At 49.3% G+C, this 11,336-nt stretch overlaps 1 protein-coding gene across 1 annotated transcript; it reads right to left on the reverse strand.

Annotated features, from left to right (window-relative positions):
- Window positions 1–1,760: 1,760 nt before the first annotated feature.
- Stx4 (syntaxin 4) lies at window positions 1,761–10,821 on the reverse strand. The gene is made up of 11 exons (XM_008823816.3): window positions 7,749–10,821; window positions 7,470–7,571; window positions 7,262–7,361; window positions 7,046–7,120; window positions 6,276–6,343; window positions 3,575–3,683; window positions 3,426–3,502; window positions 3,089–3,226; window positions 2,267–2,377; window positions 2,097–2,195; window positions 1,761–2,014 (listed from the first exon to the last, which is right to left on the reverse strand). The coding sequence occupies exons 1-10, from the start codon at window positions 7,776–7,778 to the stop codon at window positions 2,112–2,114; spliced, it is 894 nt and encodes a 297-aa protein (XP_008822038.1). The 5' UTR covers window positions 7,779–10,821; the 3' UTR covers window positions 1,761–2,014; window positions 2,097–2,111.
- Between the last annotated feature and the right edge of the window lie 515 nt (window positions 10,822–11,336).

An 11,336-nucleotide genomic window follows, 5' to 3' on the forward strand; every position in this document is an offset into this window, starting at 1 on the left:
TTGATACTGATGGGGAGGGGCTGCTCCCCAGACACACTGCTGACCAATCCTGATGCTCTCCAGGGACAACCTAGGCCCTCTGGCAATCTTTCTCAGTTGAGACAAAGGCACATTCCAAACTTAGCTAGTAAAGAGGTAGACAATCTCCAATGGATACTGTTAGTGGCCACTCCAGTGCCACAGGGAGGCCCTGCCAAGGGCTGGCCTGCAGGCAGGGGTTCACTTGGCAAGGCCCTAGGGCCTGATTCCCCCCTTCCTCCAATGTAGGTCTAGGGAAGTCTGGTCCCTACACTAGCACTGTCACATAGAGCTCTTCCAGGACTCATTACAGCAGGAACTGGTATTAGTACTATACTCAGAGGGGCTCAGTGGGTGGGGGGGTAGGGGGTGGGCAGTGGGGTCCTATGGGATCATAAGGAGGATGAGACAGTGAGATTGGAATGCCTTGGCAATCTCCCCAAATACCACTGAATCCAACCAAGCATGACCCAGGAGCAGCTTACCCTTTGAGCTAGGTGTCCTGGAAAGGAACTCCATCCCTCTCTGGAAACTAGGCACCTGGACTAGACACTCTTAAAAACTTAGAATTGGGGTCAGTGAGATGGCTCAGGAGGAAGAAGCACTTGCCATACAAACCTGATGACCTGAGTTCAATCCCTGGCAACCATAATGGATTGAGAGAACTATGCCTGAAAAGTCCTCTGATCTCAATCATTCACACACATACATACAACTTTAAAAAAATTAGGGGCTGGAGAGATGACTCAGCGGTTAAGAGCACTGACTGCTCTTGCAGAGGACCTGGGTTCGATTCCCAGAATGCACATGGTGGCTACAACTGCCCATAGCTCTAGTTCCAGGGGACTCCAACATCCTCTTCTGACCTCCTCAGGTATTGCACAACATGGGTGCACTTATATACATGCAGGTAATACATTCATACACATAAAATAAAAATAATTTTAAAAATAAGCTGGGCGTGGTGGCGCACGTCTTTAATCCCAGCACTCAGGAGGCAGAGGCAGGCGGATCTCTTTGAGTTCAAGGCCAGCCTGGTCTACATAGCGAGTTCCAGGACAGCTGGGGCTACAGGGAGACCTTGTCTCAAGAAAGACCCCCCTAAAAAAATTATAAAAAGAAATTAGAATAAGGGTCTGCAACTCATGTGCCTTGTAAAACACAAAGAGGGTCCAGAAACCTTTACCTCCTCTACCTGCTTCTACTGGATAACCTCCATAATCCAGGTATACCACTATGGGTGATGAGTCTCTGGTCATAGGGCCTGGCCTGTTGGTCCTTCTGCCTTGCAACCTCTTATGCTGTCTTTTTCCATTACATTTAGCATCCTCAATAAATGTGTCTCTACTGAGGCCAGCTGTATGTGTTCAAAGTAATTACCTCAATTACTCAAGTACTTTTTTTCGATGTCTCCTCCTCTTGGCCTCAGGAACACCACTGCTATCTCTCACATAACACATTTCCCCTTTGTCCCAGCCCTGGCCTGGCCTGGTCAGCTCATCACTCCACGTATGTTGTCCCAGTGGTGAGACAGTACTGGGCTGAAGTCAGTTATGGGCACTACCTCTCCCAAGCCTACCTTTCCTACAATGTGGGTAGAACGAGCCTGCTGTGCTTGGTCACACACTTAGGGAAGTCTGATTTGAGCCTGTCTAGACTAGGTCTAACCTCGGGAATGGCCAGGAGGTAGAGAGAACAGATACTTGGAAGCCTGGGCCAGCCTTTCCAGAAATACACAGGCGCAGGAGGCTCCAAAGCTTTTTATTTATTTATATATATATATATTTTTTTTTTTTTACAAAACCATGTGTTCCTGCCCAAAAGGACACTGCAGGCCCTCTCCCAGGCATTGTGGCTTGAAGGGGAAGGACCCCAAGAGCTATATGCCCCTCTGCATGGAGGTCAGTGTGAGGATAGGGTTGGCTGGAGGCTGTGGACTGCCTCCACAGCTGTTGGGAGGGAAGGTCAGGACCTGGGTCCCTGCTACTCCCAGTGCCTGAAAGGGAAGGAGAGAAATGGGTGAGGGAGGTAGAGGGAAAAGCTGGTGCTGGGAATGAGATAGGCTCACCATATCTTACCAAAAATATGTGGCATTATCCAACTACCGTAGCGATGATAATGACGACAGCCAAAATGAGGACAATGATAGAAACACAGATGGCAATCATAACTTTTTTCTGTGGGAGAGCAAGGGTCAGGGAGAGTCATTCGGGAGTACCCAAGGGTCTGGGCCAGGCTGAAGGCTCACCTTCCTCGCCTTCTTCTGGTTCTCAAGTGCTATCTTGACATGTTCCTGACCACGTTCCACAAAGTCCGCTGAGTTCTGGATATTCTTCTCAATCCGGTTGATCATCTCCTCCTGCTCAGAGAAAGGGGTAGTTCAGAAAGGCAGGGATGACTGGGTGTGAGAGGTCAGCAGTTACTCTGCCCATCCCAGCCCAAAATACCTGATAGATATTCTTGGCAGAAAACCAAACCAAACAAAAACTGCACTAACCAAGATCCAGCAGACAGATCTGACAATGTTCAGACTCAATATGGCTTTTAGCACCACATACGGTCTCTTCCTATTCCCTTGTTCTATACCATGCCATTTGCAGTAGGGGCCTGTTGCCTTGGCCTTATGGGGCTAGTACCTTTTTCCTAACTGGCAAACCTGTGTCCCCTCATAACTGTGTAAATTCACCCGTTCCTGTAGGCCTGTCTTCACCCCAGCCCCTGCCTCTTCCTGGCACTACCAGCCTTAGGTCCTGGTACTTGCACTGCACAAGAGCCCTGCAAAGGAGATGGCTGCAGCATGGTGGAGGTCAGCACCTCCAGGATAGGGCTAGGAGCATGCCCTGACCCCTACAAAGGGCCAAAGGAATGCCACTCCAACCTTGGAGAAATCTGAGGAGTGGCCTTCTGGGTAGCTGTGGAGGTAGGCAAAATTGGCTAAGGATGGAAGTAGGGGCCACCTGGGAACATGGAGCCTGGAAGACCATACAAGCCCAGGATACTGTCTACAGGTGGAGCTCAAGAGTGTGGACTGTGCATGGCTTCCTGTCTAAGGGCTGCCTCAAGTGCCCACCTGCATCTCCACCTCAGTAGCCAGGAAAGTGAAGATCTCATGAAGCTCACGAATACTGCGCTCCAGCTGCTGGATCTCACTGTGTCGGGCTGAGATCTCATTTAGGGCCTGTCGCGTCACCTGTGTGTCCTTCAGTATCTAGGGAGTAGGTAGGAATGGGGAAGAGGTCACAGATAGACCACCAGCAGATCCAAAGTTCCTGTTGAGTTTCTGGAACAGACCTCTGATCTACAACTCCTGGCATTCTAATTAATTCCCTCCTGAGCCTGCCCTCCACACAAAGGTACCAGGATTCAAAGATGGGAGGTGAGCAGAGAGGCTGGCTGTGGCTACTCACATTAGACACAAACACCTCGCTCTGCCCACTATCCAGCATCTGCTCCAGCTCCTCATCAGACACCATTCCAGCATTGGCTGCAAAAGGAAAGGTCAGTTCAGAGCCAGATCAGTGCTCCCTAACCCTGTAAACCAGGCACCCCAACTCACTGATCTTCAGCTGCCTCCGAATGCGCTCCACATTCTTCTCTCGGTATTCAGACTGCATTGAGTTGCACTTGTTGATGAGCTCCACGAATTGCTGGGACAGGACCCCATGCTGAGAATGGAGACTCTAGCTGGTCACTTCAGGAAGATCCCTGTCTGTCTTGGCCTTGGCATCCCCAGAGGTCAGTGAGCAAGAGTTATCATGTGTGCCTGAGGCCATAACCACCTTGTGATAACGACTTTACTAGGCTCCCTCACTCCTTAGAATGAAAGCCAAAGGCTTTATCAGAGCCCACAAGGCCCAAACATGCTCTGTCTGTCCACCCACTGTTAGATACCCCTCTGACCTCACCTCCTTCCACTGTCCCCTCCTTCCTCCCTATGTTCCCTCTCCTTTTACCACCCCACTGGCTTATTTCTCCCTGAACAAAGCACACTCTCAGCTCAGCCTTTGTAGTCACTGTGCCTTCTGCCTAGAATGCTCATTCCTCACAAACACCTTTGGCCTTTGTTCAATTGTCACCTTTTCAATGAAGCTTTCCTCATCTTGTTTATTTTTTGTTGGTTGGTTGATTGGTTTTCAAGCAGAGTCTCATATAATAGCTCAGGCTGGCCTTGAACTCACTACACAGCTAAGGATGACCTTGAACTCCTGATCTCCCTCCACCTCCCTGGGTACTCGGATTACAGATGAAAACCACATCTGGCTTCATCTAATTATTTTTTATTTTTAAATTTTGATTTTATTTATTATTATTACTATTACTTATGGGGGGGTTGTTTTGTTTTTGAGAAAGAGTCTCAGTGTGTAGTAGCTCTGGCTGGCCCAGAACACATTAGGTAGACCAAGACGGCCTTGAACACACAGAAATCGTTCTGCCTCTGCCTCCAGAGTGCTGGGATTAAAGGCATGTGTCACCATGTCCAGCTATTTTGGTTTATGTTATATAAAGCAGACTGGCCTGCTGGGATTACATTGTGTACCAATATCCCCTGTATCTGTGGTGATGGGAATTTAATCCATGCTAGGCAAACACTCTAGTAAATAAACTACATCTTCAGTCCTTACTTTTTATTTGGGGGGCTAGGGAGATGGCTCAGCAAGTAAAACGCTAGCTGCACAAGCACAATGACACGTTTGATCCCCAGAACCCATGTAAAAAGCCAGATGCAGTGGATCTATAATTCAAGCTCTCCTAAGGTGAAATGGGAGGCAGAGACTACCTGGGAAGCTTGGGGCCAGCTTCATGCAGTACACAGTGCAGTGCGGCAACAGGAAAAGAGAGACCCTGCCTCAACCAAGTGAAAGGTGAGAACCCATTCCTCTGACCTCAACATGAGCACTGTGCTGTGCGCTTGCCCGCATACACCCCCCCCACCCCCCCCACACTAAACACGCCAATAAATAAACATTTTTTTGCAGGTTGGTGAAGGAAGCCAGGGCCTCACACGTGCTAAGTACACATTCTACCACTCAGCTCTACCTGCACTTCTCATTTCAATTATTACCCTCCCTCTGCCAGCACTCCCCATCCTTTCTCCTCTGCCGTTTTTCCTTCTAATACTTATTATATTCTAAAGTAATTTATTTATTTGGCGACTGTCTTGCCCAACTAGAATGTAAATGTTTCAAGAGTATGAATTTTTTATTTTCTATTCAAGAGTCTAGCACACGGGCACTCAATGTATATTTGTTGAACGCCTGCTGAATGTCAACCTTGCTGCTTAGACTGGAGGTCCGCTCACCTGCCTCAATGTCACCATGCTGTCCTCTGAGCCCTTGGCCTCTCAAACCAGTAAGCACCGTGGTACCTCTCTGGGTACGCTGCTCTTTTGTTCCTCTCCTGATGCCTTCATCTCCTGGACTCACACTTCTGCACCCTCTCAAGATGCTCAAACCTCTCTTCCTGATCTGGTAGAATTCTGGCTCCAGCTACTCCAATCCTGACTTCCAAGAACTCCAACCACTCTTCACTGGACATCCAGAAGGATCCAGTCAGGTCACTTCAAATCTGCTTACTAAGATGTTGCCTGATGCAAGTTCCTCTTCCTTAATTCTTTAAAACAAATTTTAAGTCCTATTTTAGTATATTTATTTGGTATGTGTATGCATGGGGAAGAGGAAACACATGCCATGCACATATGTGGAGGTCAAAGGACAACTTGTGGGAGTCAGTTCTCTCCTCTACTGTGGGGATTCTAGAGATTAAACTGAGGTTATTAGGCTTGGTGGCAAATGCCTTTCTCCACTGAGCCATCTCATCAACCCTTCTTCCTTATTTCTTGAAGTCTGTCTATGGGGCAAAGGATGTCACCAGTCATTTCTGCTTTCTCTTCTTCCCTGGGCAGAGCCACTAGGTACCAAGTCCTACATGAAAAATATCTCTGTTCCTATTTACCCCAAATTCCCTATCTCAGCTCTGGGAAAGTATGTCTCTCACAGCCAAGTATAAATCACATCTGGGGACACAGTAAATACTCCTTGGATGGAGAAGGAGGTAGGGCGCTATAAAGGATTGAGCATCGTGAGACCCAGATTCTCTATCTTCAGTGAGTTCTTTCTCTCTTTGAGCAGCAGCTTCCCAATGTGGGAAATCATAAGGACAGAGATCCCGGATGTCTCAGGGCCCTTGCCTCACAGTCACCATCAGTAATCTATGGAACATTTGCTGAAACGTCCTCATTCTAGGAAAGTGAAACCCACCTGGGTTTTCTTCATTCTTGTGTTGACTGAGTTATAATTTTCATCAGCTTCCTCCTGGGGCTCTATGGCTGTGGGGGATACAAGGGTCGATGGAAAGGAGAGTTTGACCTGAGATTTCTAAAAATTATTTGGGAGGCTGGGCCAACACTGGGGAGGTAGAAACAAGGGGATTTCTGTGAGTTTGAGGCCAACCTGGGCTATACAGTGAGACCTTGTCTCAAAAATACATACATATGTGTAAGTTAATAAATAAATACATAGTTTTGGGGCCATAACAAAAGGCCATGTCTACATCCAGCTACATAATAGGGAGGTTCTCTTTTCCACAGGATTTTTATTACAAAGTGACTATGAGCTGGGGTATATCTCAGTAGTAAACATGATGATGATGGAGGACTTCAGGAAGAGGGGGAAAGGATCGGGAGGGGGAAGAGGAGGAGGTTAGTTCTGAATCTCTAAGAGGAAAAAGTCTATTTCTCTTTGTAGTCCATCAGTGGGTTTCCAGAAGTGGTGAGGTAGCCTCCTAACAAAACCCCCATCTGTCTGCCCAAAGAATACACATTAGGCTGCAAGACCTATAGTGGTAAGTACTTTCAATGTAAATTTAATGGTAATAGTAATAGTAACAAAGGACTCTGAGAAGCAGGCATGTGCATTGATTCTAAACCTAGGCCGGCTGTGTGACCTGGACATATCACTGACCTCTCTGGGCAACGTACTCCCCAGATATGCCCAGAAGGAAAGATCTGTCTGAGGTCCGAGAAACTCACCTTTCAGCTGTGCCCGGATTTCTCTCCCCAGCTGTTTGATCTCATCACGCAGGTTCTGCAGGTCCTGCTTCATGCCTAAACAAGAGAAGGCCAAGACTTCCAAACCACCACCCCTACCTCAAAACCAAACCAAACCAAACCAAACCAAACCACCACCCTAGCCACCACCTATATGGAACTACAACCCCCATAATCCACCAGGCTGAGCGTGCTTACTCTCCTCGGGAAGGGGCGTGGCCAGAATGGTGACCTGCTGTTTCTCCAACTCCCGGACTTTATTCTCCAGTTTGGCCATAGTCTGCCGAATAGTTTGGACCTAGGGATGAAGACCGAAAGGGCTGAAGAGATAAGTCGTACTCCGATCCGCCCTACTCCTCGTCCTCCTGACCTCTGGAGTATCCAGGCCAGGATTCCAGCCCCTTACCTTCTGGAAGAACTCATCGTCCGGGCTCCCCAGCCGAGCTGAACCCGGGTGCACCACCAGCGCGACTCGAACCTCGTCCTCATCGTCCGAGCTGTTATCCCCCTGCCGGGGCCGAAGTCACGGGCATCACTTCCTCGCTGCGGCTCTCGCCCCGCAAGACCCGCAGGCTTCCGGGAATTTCCTTCCTGGCCAGCAGCCACCCGCCCCCGGACCCGAAGACCGGGAATCTCTCGTTCCAGTCCGCCCGCCCGCCCCCAACCCTGCAGCCCCGGTTCTCACCTGCCTCAGCTCGTGGGTCCTGTCGCGCATGGCGGCCCGAGCTCCCTCTCCCCGGAGCCTGAACCCCGAGAGCCTCAATATTCTAAGTTCGGAAGTCCTGTACCCCTCTCACACGGACACCTCCCCCGCGAACCCCAACACCCCCAGGAACTGCCAGGCCCCGCCTCCTGCAGCATCCACAGTGGAAGGGAAGGAGTCGATCCCCGGACCCCCAAAGTTCTACAGGTTGAATTCCCTTGTCTTCCCCCCTCCCGCTCCCTAGCCGCAGTCCCGCCCCTCTGGGATGGTTGGAGCATGCGCACCAGGTCTCGGCTCTTCCTCGCCCTAGGGGAGGGCGGAGGTCGGAAGCTGGTGCGCGAGGGAACGGAAGCAAACTGTCTGGATCCGAGAGCCTGCCCCCTGGACCGGAATGTCTCCTCTTCGGACTGATGAAATCTAGTTGCCAAAAGGGGTGGGAATGCGTCATTCCACGTAATCTAAGAGACACGCATCTCATATCACCCCATGGCGCCCCCTCCTCCGTCACGTGACGGGCCGGCCCCGTCTTCACCCGCTGCACAATGTGACAGCCCGTCACGTGTTACGGCGCTGTCAATGCCATCCCTGGGACTTGAGTCTTCCGACGTCGCCAACACCCCAGAGCCTGAGCTATGTCTCCACAGCTCCTGCGAGATGGGGAAGGGGACACTTCCTACCCTCAGGCCTGCTGAAGAGTGGGTAATGCGGCCCTTGCAGAGTTCGCTTGTTTTTTCTTTTGGGTCCCTGGCGTGGGAAGGCTGAAGACTTAAAATTTGGGGCTGTCAGCATCAGGAGACCTTGAAAGTCAGAAGATAGCGAGATCCAAGTCTACAGCGTCAGAGAATTGCAGGGTTTTGGAGGCAGAGAATCTGGGGGTGGGAAATGACCTCAGCCAAGGTAGAAAGCTTTTCTCCTGCATTCTCTTGGCACAGCCTCTGACAGGTGGGCGGCCGGCGCCCCGCAGGAACATTGCAGTCCTGCTGAGCGCGCCACCTGAGCCGCGAGACCATTTTAGAGCTGCTCAGACTGCAAAATGTACTATGTTGCGCTGGGGATCACTTACAGCCTCACCCCTTCCTTACACCCGAAGTCTGAACATGTTTGTCTTTCACTAAGTCCCCAACACCAAGTTCAGTTCCTGGCACAAAGTGGACCCTGATAAGAAGACATGATCAGATTTTTAGCTTTTCATGTATTTGAAAATAAAGTCCGTGGCTTCCGGATCTAAAGATAAGGTTTCAGTATCTCTCCTGTGCCTGTCTCTCTGGGCATACAATTACTTGATTTGTATATATTGGCACATTCTATGGGGCAGACAATGTTCTAGGGGCTGGTGATACATCGGGGATCAACAGACAAAAATCCCTGCACTTGTGAGACTCACGTTGTACAGGCGAAATCCCCCCCAAGTTTCTTGAGTGAGTGTCAGCACAGCCAAAAAATGAATATTATATCTCCAGAGAGAAGGTTGAAGCAGAGGTCCCTGTCTAGTAAGTTCTGGTCAGGAAGCTTAGATTTCTGAGCTTGAGTTGCTATGGAATTTTGGAGAGGCACTTCTTGTCTCTGGACCTTGATTTCCCATGTCTTCAATAGATGACTGCAGAGGAGTGGGCGACTGGAAACTGCCAAGTGCTGTCTGATCCCTCCTGTGGGGGGTGTCGATCCTTCAGAACGCAGTCGAATGTAGTTTGCCTGGGGTTGGGAATGAGGGAGTGAGGATAGTGCGGCCCTGATCACCCCACAGAGGGAATGCAATGTTGGTTTGCATCTCAGGAGGCCCAGCTCTGCCTGCCCTGAAGATAAAGTGGAAGAATCTGTCTGCTGTGGGGTCTTCTACATTTGCATCTGCCTCTCCAGTTCTTTGCTGCTTGCCTCCTACACCGCCCCCTGCTTCCTCCCATTCTCTATTATTATTAGGGAGGAAGGCTCTCAGCCACCTGTCTCCTAGCCCTGTGTGTGATCTTGAATACTTCCTGTTTCCCTCTGAGATTCAAATTCCCCCTTTGACAACATGGTCTGACAGTTTCTTCCTTGTATAAGGTAAGATTTGAACAATGTTAAATATGCCAAGAAAGGTTAGAAAGGATGTGGAAGGGTCTTGTAAATTGGTAATGGTTCCCCCTTTCCGAACGTCTGCTACTGTGGGTCCCATCTCTTCTCTGGACCCTCCAGTTTCATCTCCTGCTTCTTGAATAGTTGCTTTCTTGGCCTCCAGCTGCAGTGTGGAAGTGTTAGTGCCTCTGTTAAAGCTTCTCAGGATTACAATATTCATTATTTTATTTGTGGTTTCTGGGTGGAATCACAGGCCTTGAGACAATGACTTAAGGTCCCAGGAGGGCTGATTCAAAGCCTTGTGGAGTAATATTATGGAGGAGACAGACCATTGGGATGGACTAGCCCTGGGGATGGCGCACCCCACAGCTGACCCCCTTGTTCCTCCTAGGCCCTTAGTAGCCTTGAAGTGTGTATTGAGTATAGTGGGTCTTGGGTGTGTGGGTGTTAGGAGGGGCATATGTTCTTTCTAATTTGTCTGAAGTTCAGGTTGTGTATGATCCTGAGACCTAGCAACCTGTGCTGCCCTCTCTACTTGCAGATCCAATCCTACCAACACTGGGGCCGGATGGCCTGAGCTGGGATCCCAGCTCACTCACCTTGATGAGGCTACTTAACCTCTCTCTGCTTTAGTTCCCATCTGAAAACTGAAAACAACAGCACTAAACTCCTCGTGTTGCTGTAAGGGTTAAATGAGATATGAGAACAGAGCAGCGCCTGCTCTGGGCTACTGTTCTTTGCGGCTGTTGGATGGTGATAGTGATTGCTACTCAGGATTTCAGCAGTCCTAGTCCCTCTACTGGGATTCCACTCTGCTGCTGGCCCAGGATCTTCCTTTCCCTTCCATCTCCTGAGCCCCACTGTGCACCAGGTGCTAAGCTAGTGGCCTTGCCAATTCCTGTACTGCACTGGGATCTCTAGGGCTACATATTTTGCACACTACTAGAATATAAACTCTATGTGCACAAAGATTTTCACCTTATTCACTGATGGGTCCCCAGCACCTTCAACAGTGCCTGGCATGTACTAGCTAGCCAATAAATATTCATGAATGAATAAAATTGTTTATTTTCATTTACTATTTATACTTATATATGCAAGCACCAATATAAACACTTTATATTATTAATTTATTGAGCAGGGCCTGGTGGCCCTTGAGAGGTAGAGGCAGGAGGGAGGATCAGGAGTTCAAAACCAGCCTTGGTTACTTGACAAGTTTGAGGTGGACCAGGGCTACATGAGACCTTGTCTAAAGAAAAGGCTGGAAATGCAGCTCGGTTGGTAGAGCACATGAAGCATGCAGAGTCCTCAGGACTGCATAACCAGGCATGGTGGTCCACACTTGTAATCCCAGACTCAGGAGGGAGAGGCAGGAAAGTCAGAAGTTCATGATCATCTTCAGCTACATAATGAATTTGACATAAATAAATGATAAATAAATCTTTTAAAATAAGCAAGAGTAACACCAGGCATGGTGGCACACGCCTTTAATCCCAGCGCTCGGGAGGCAGAGGCAGG

This window comes from Nannospalax galili, unplaced genomic scaffold (genome assembly GCF_000622305.1).
Source record: "Nannospalax galili isolate Female #2095 unplaced genomic scaffold, S.galili_v1.0 scaffold788, whole genome shotgun sequence".
NCBI classification, from domain to species: Eukaryota; Metazoa; Chordata; class Mammalia; order Rodentia; family Spalacidae; genus Nannospalax; species Nannospalax galili.

Coding starts and splice junctions, on each gene's coding strand:
- Stx4 (XM_008823816.3), bottom strand. CDS start 7,778: ATGCGCGACAGGACCCACGAGCTGAGGCAG. Junction 7,572..7,748: donor GGACCCACGAGCTGAGGCAG/GTGAGAACCGGG, acceptor CGGCCCCGGCAG/GGGGATAACAGCTCGGACGA. Junction 7,121..7,261: donor CACGCCCCTTCCCGAGGAGA/GTAAGCACGCTC, acceptor TCTCTTGTTTAG/GCATGAAGCAGGACCTGCAG.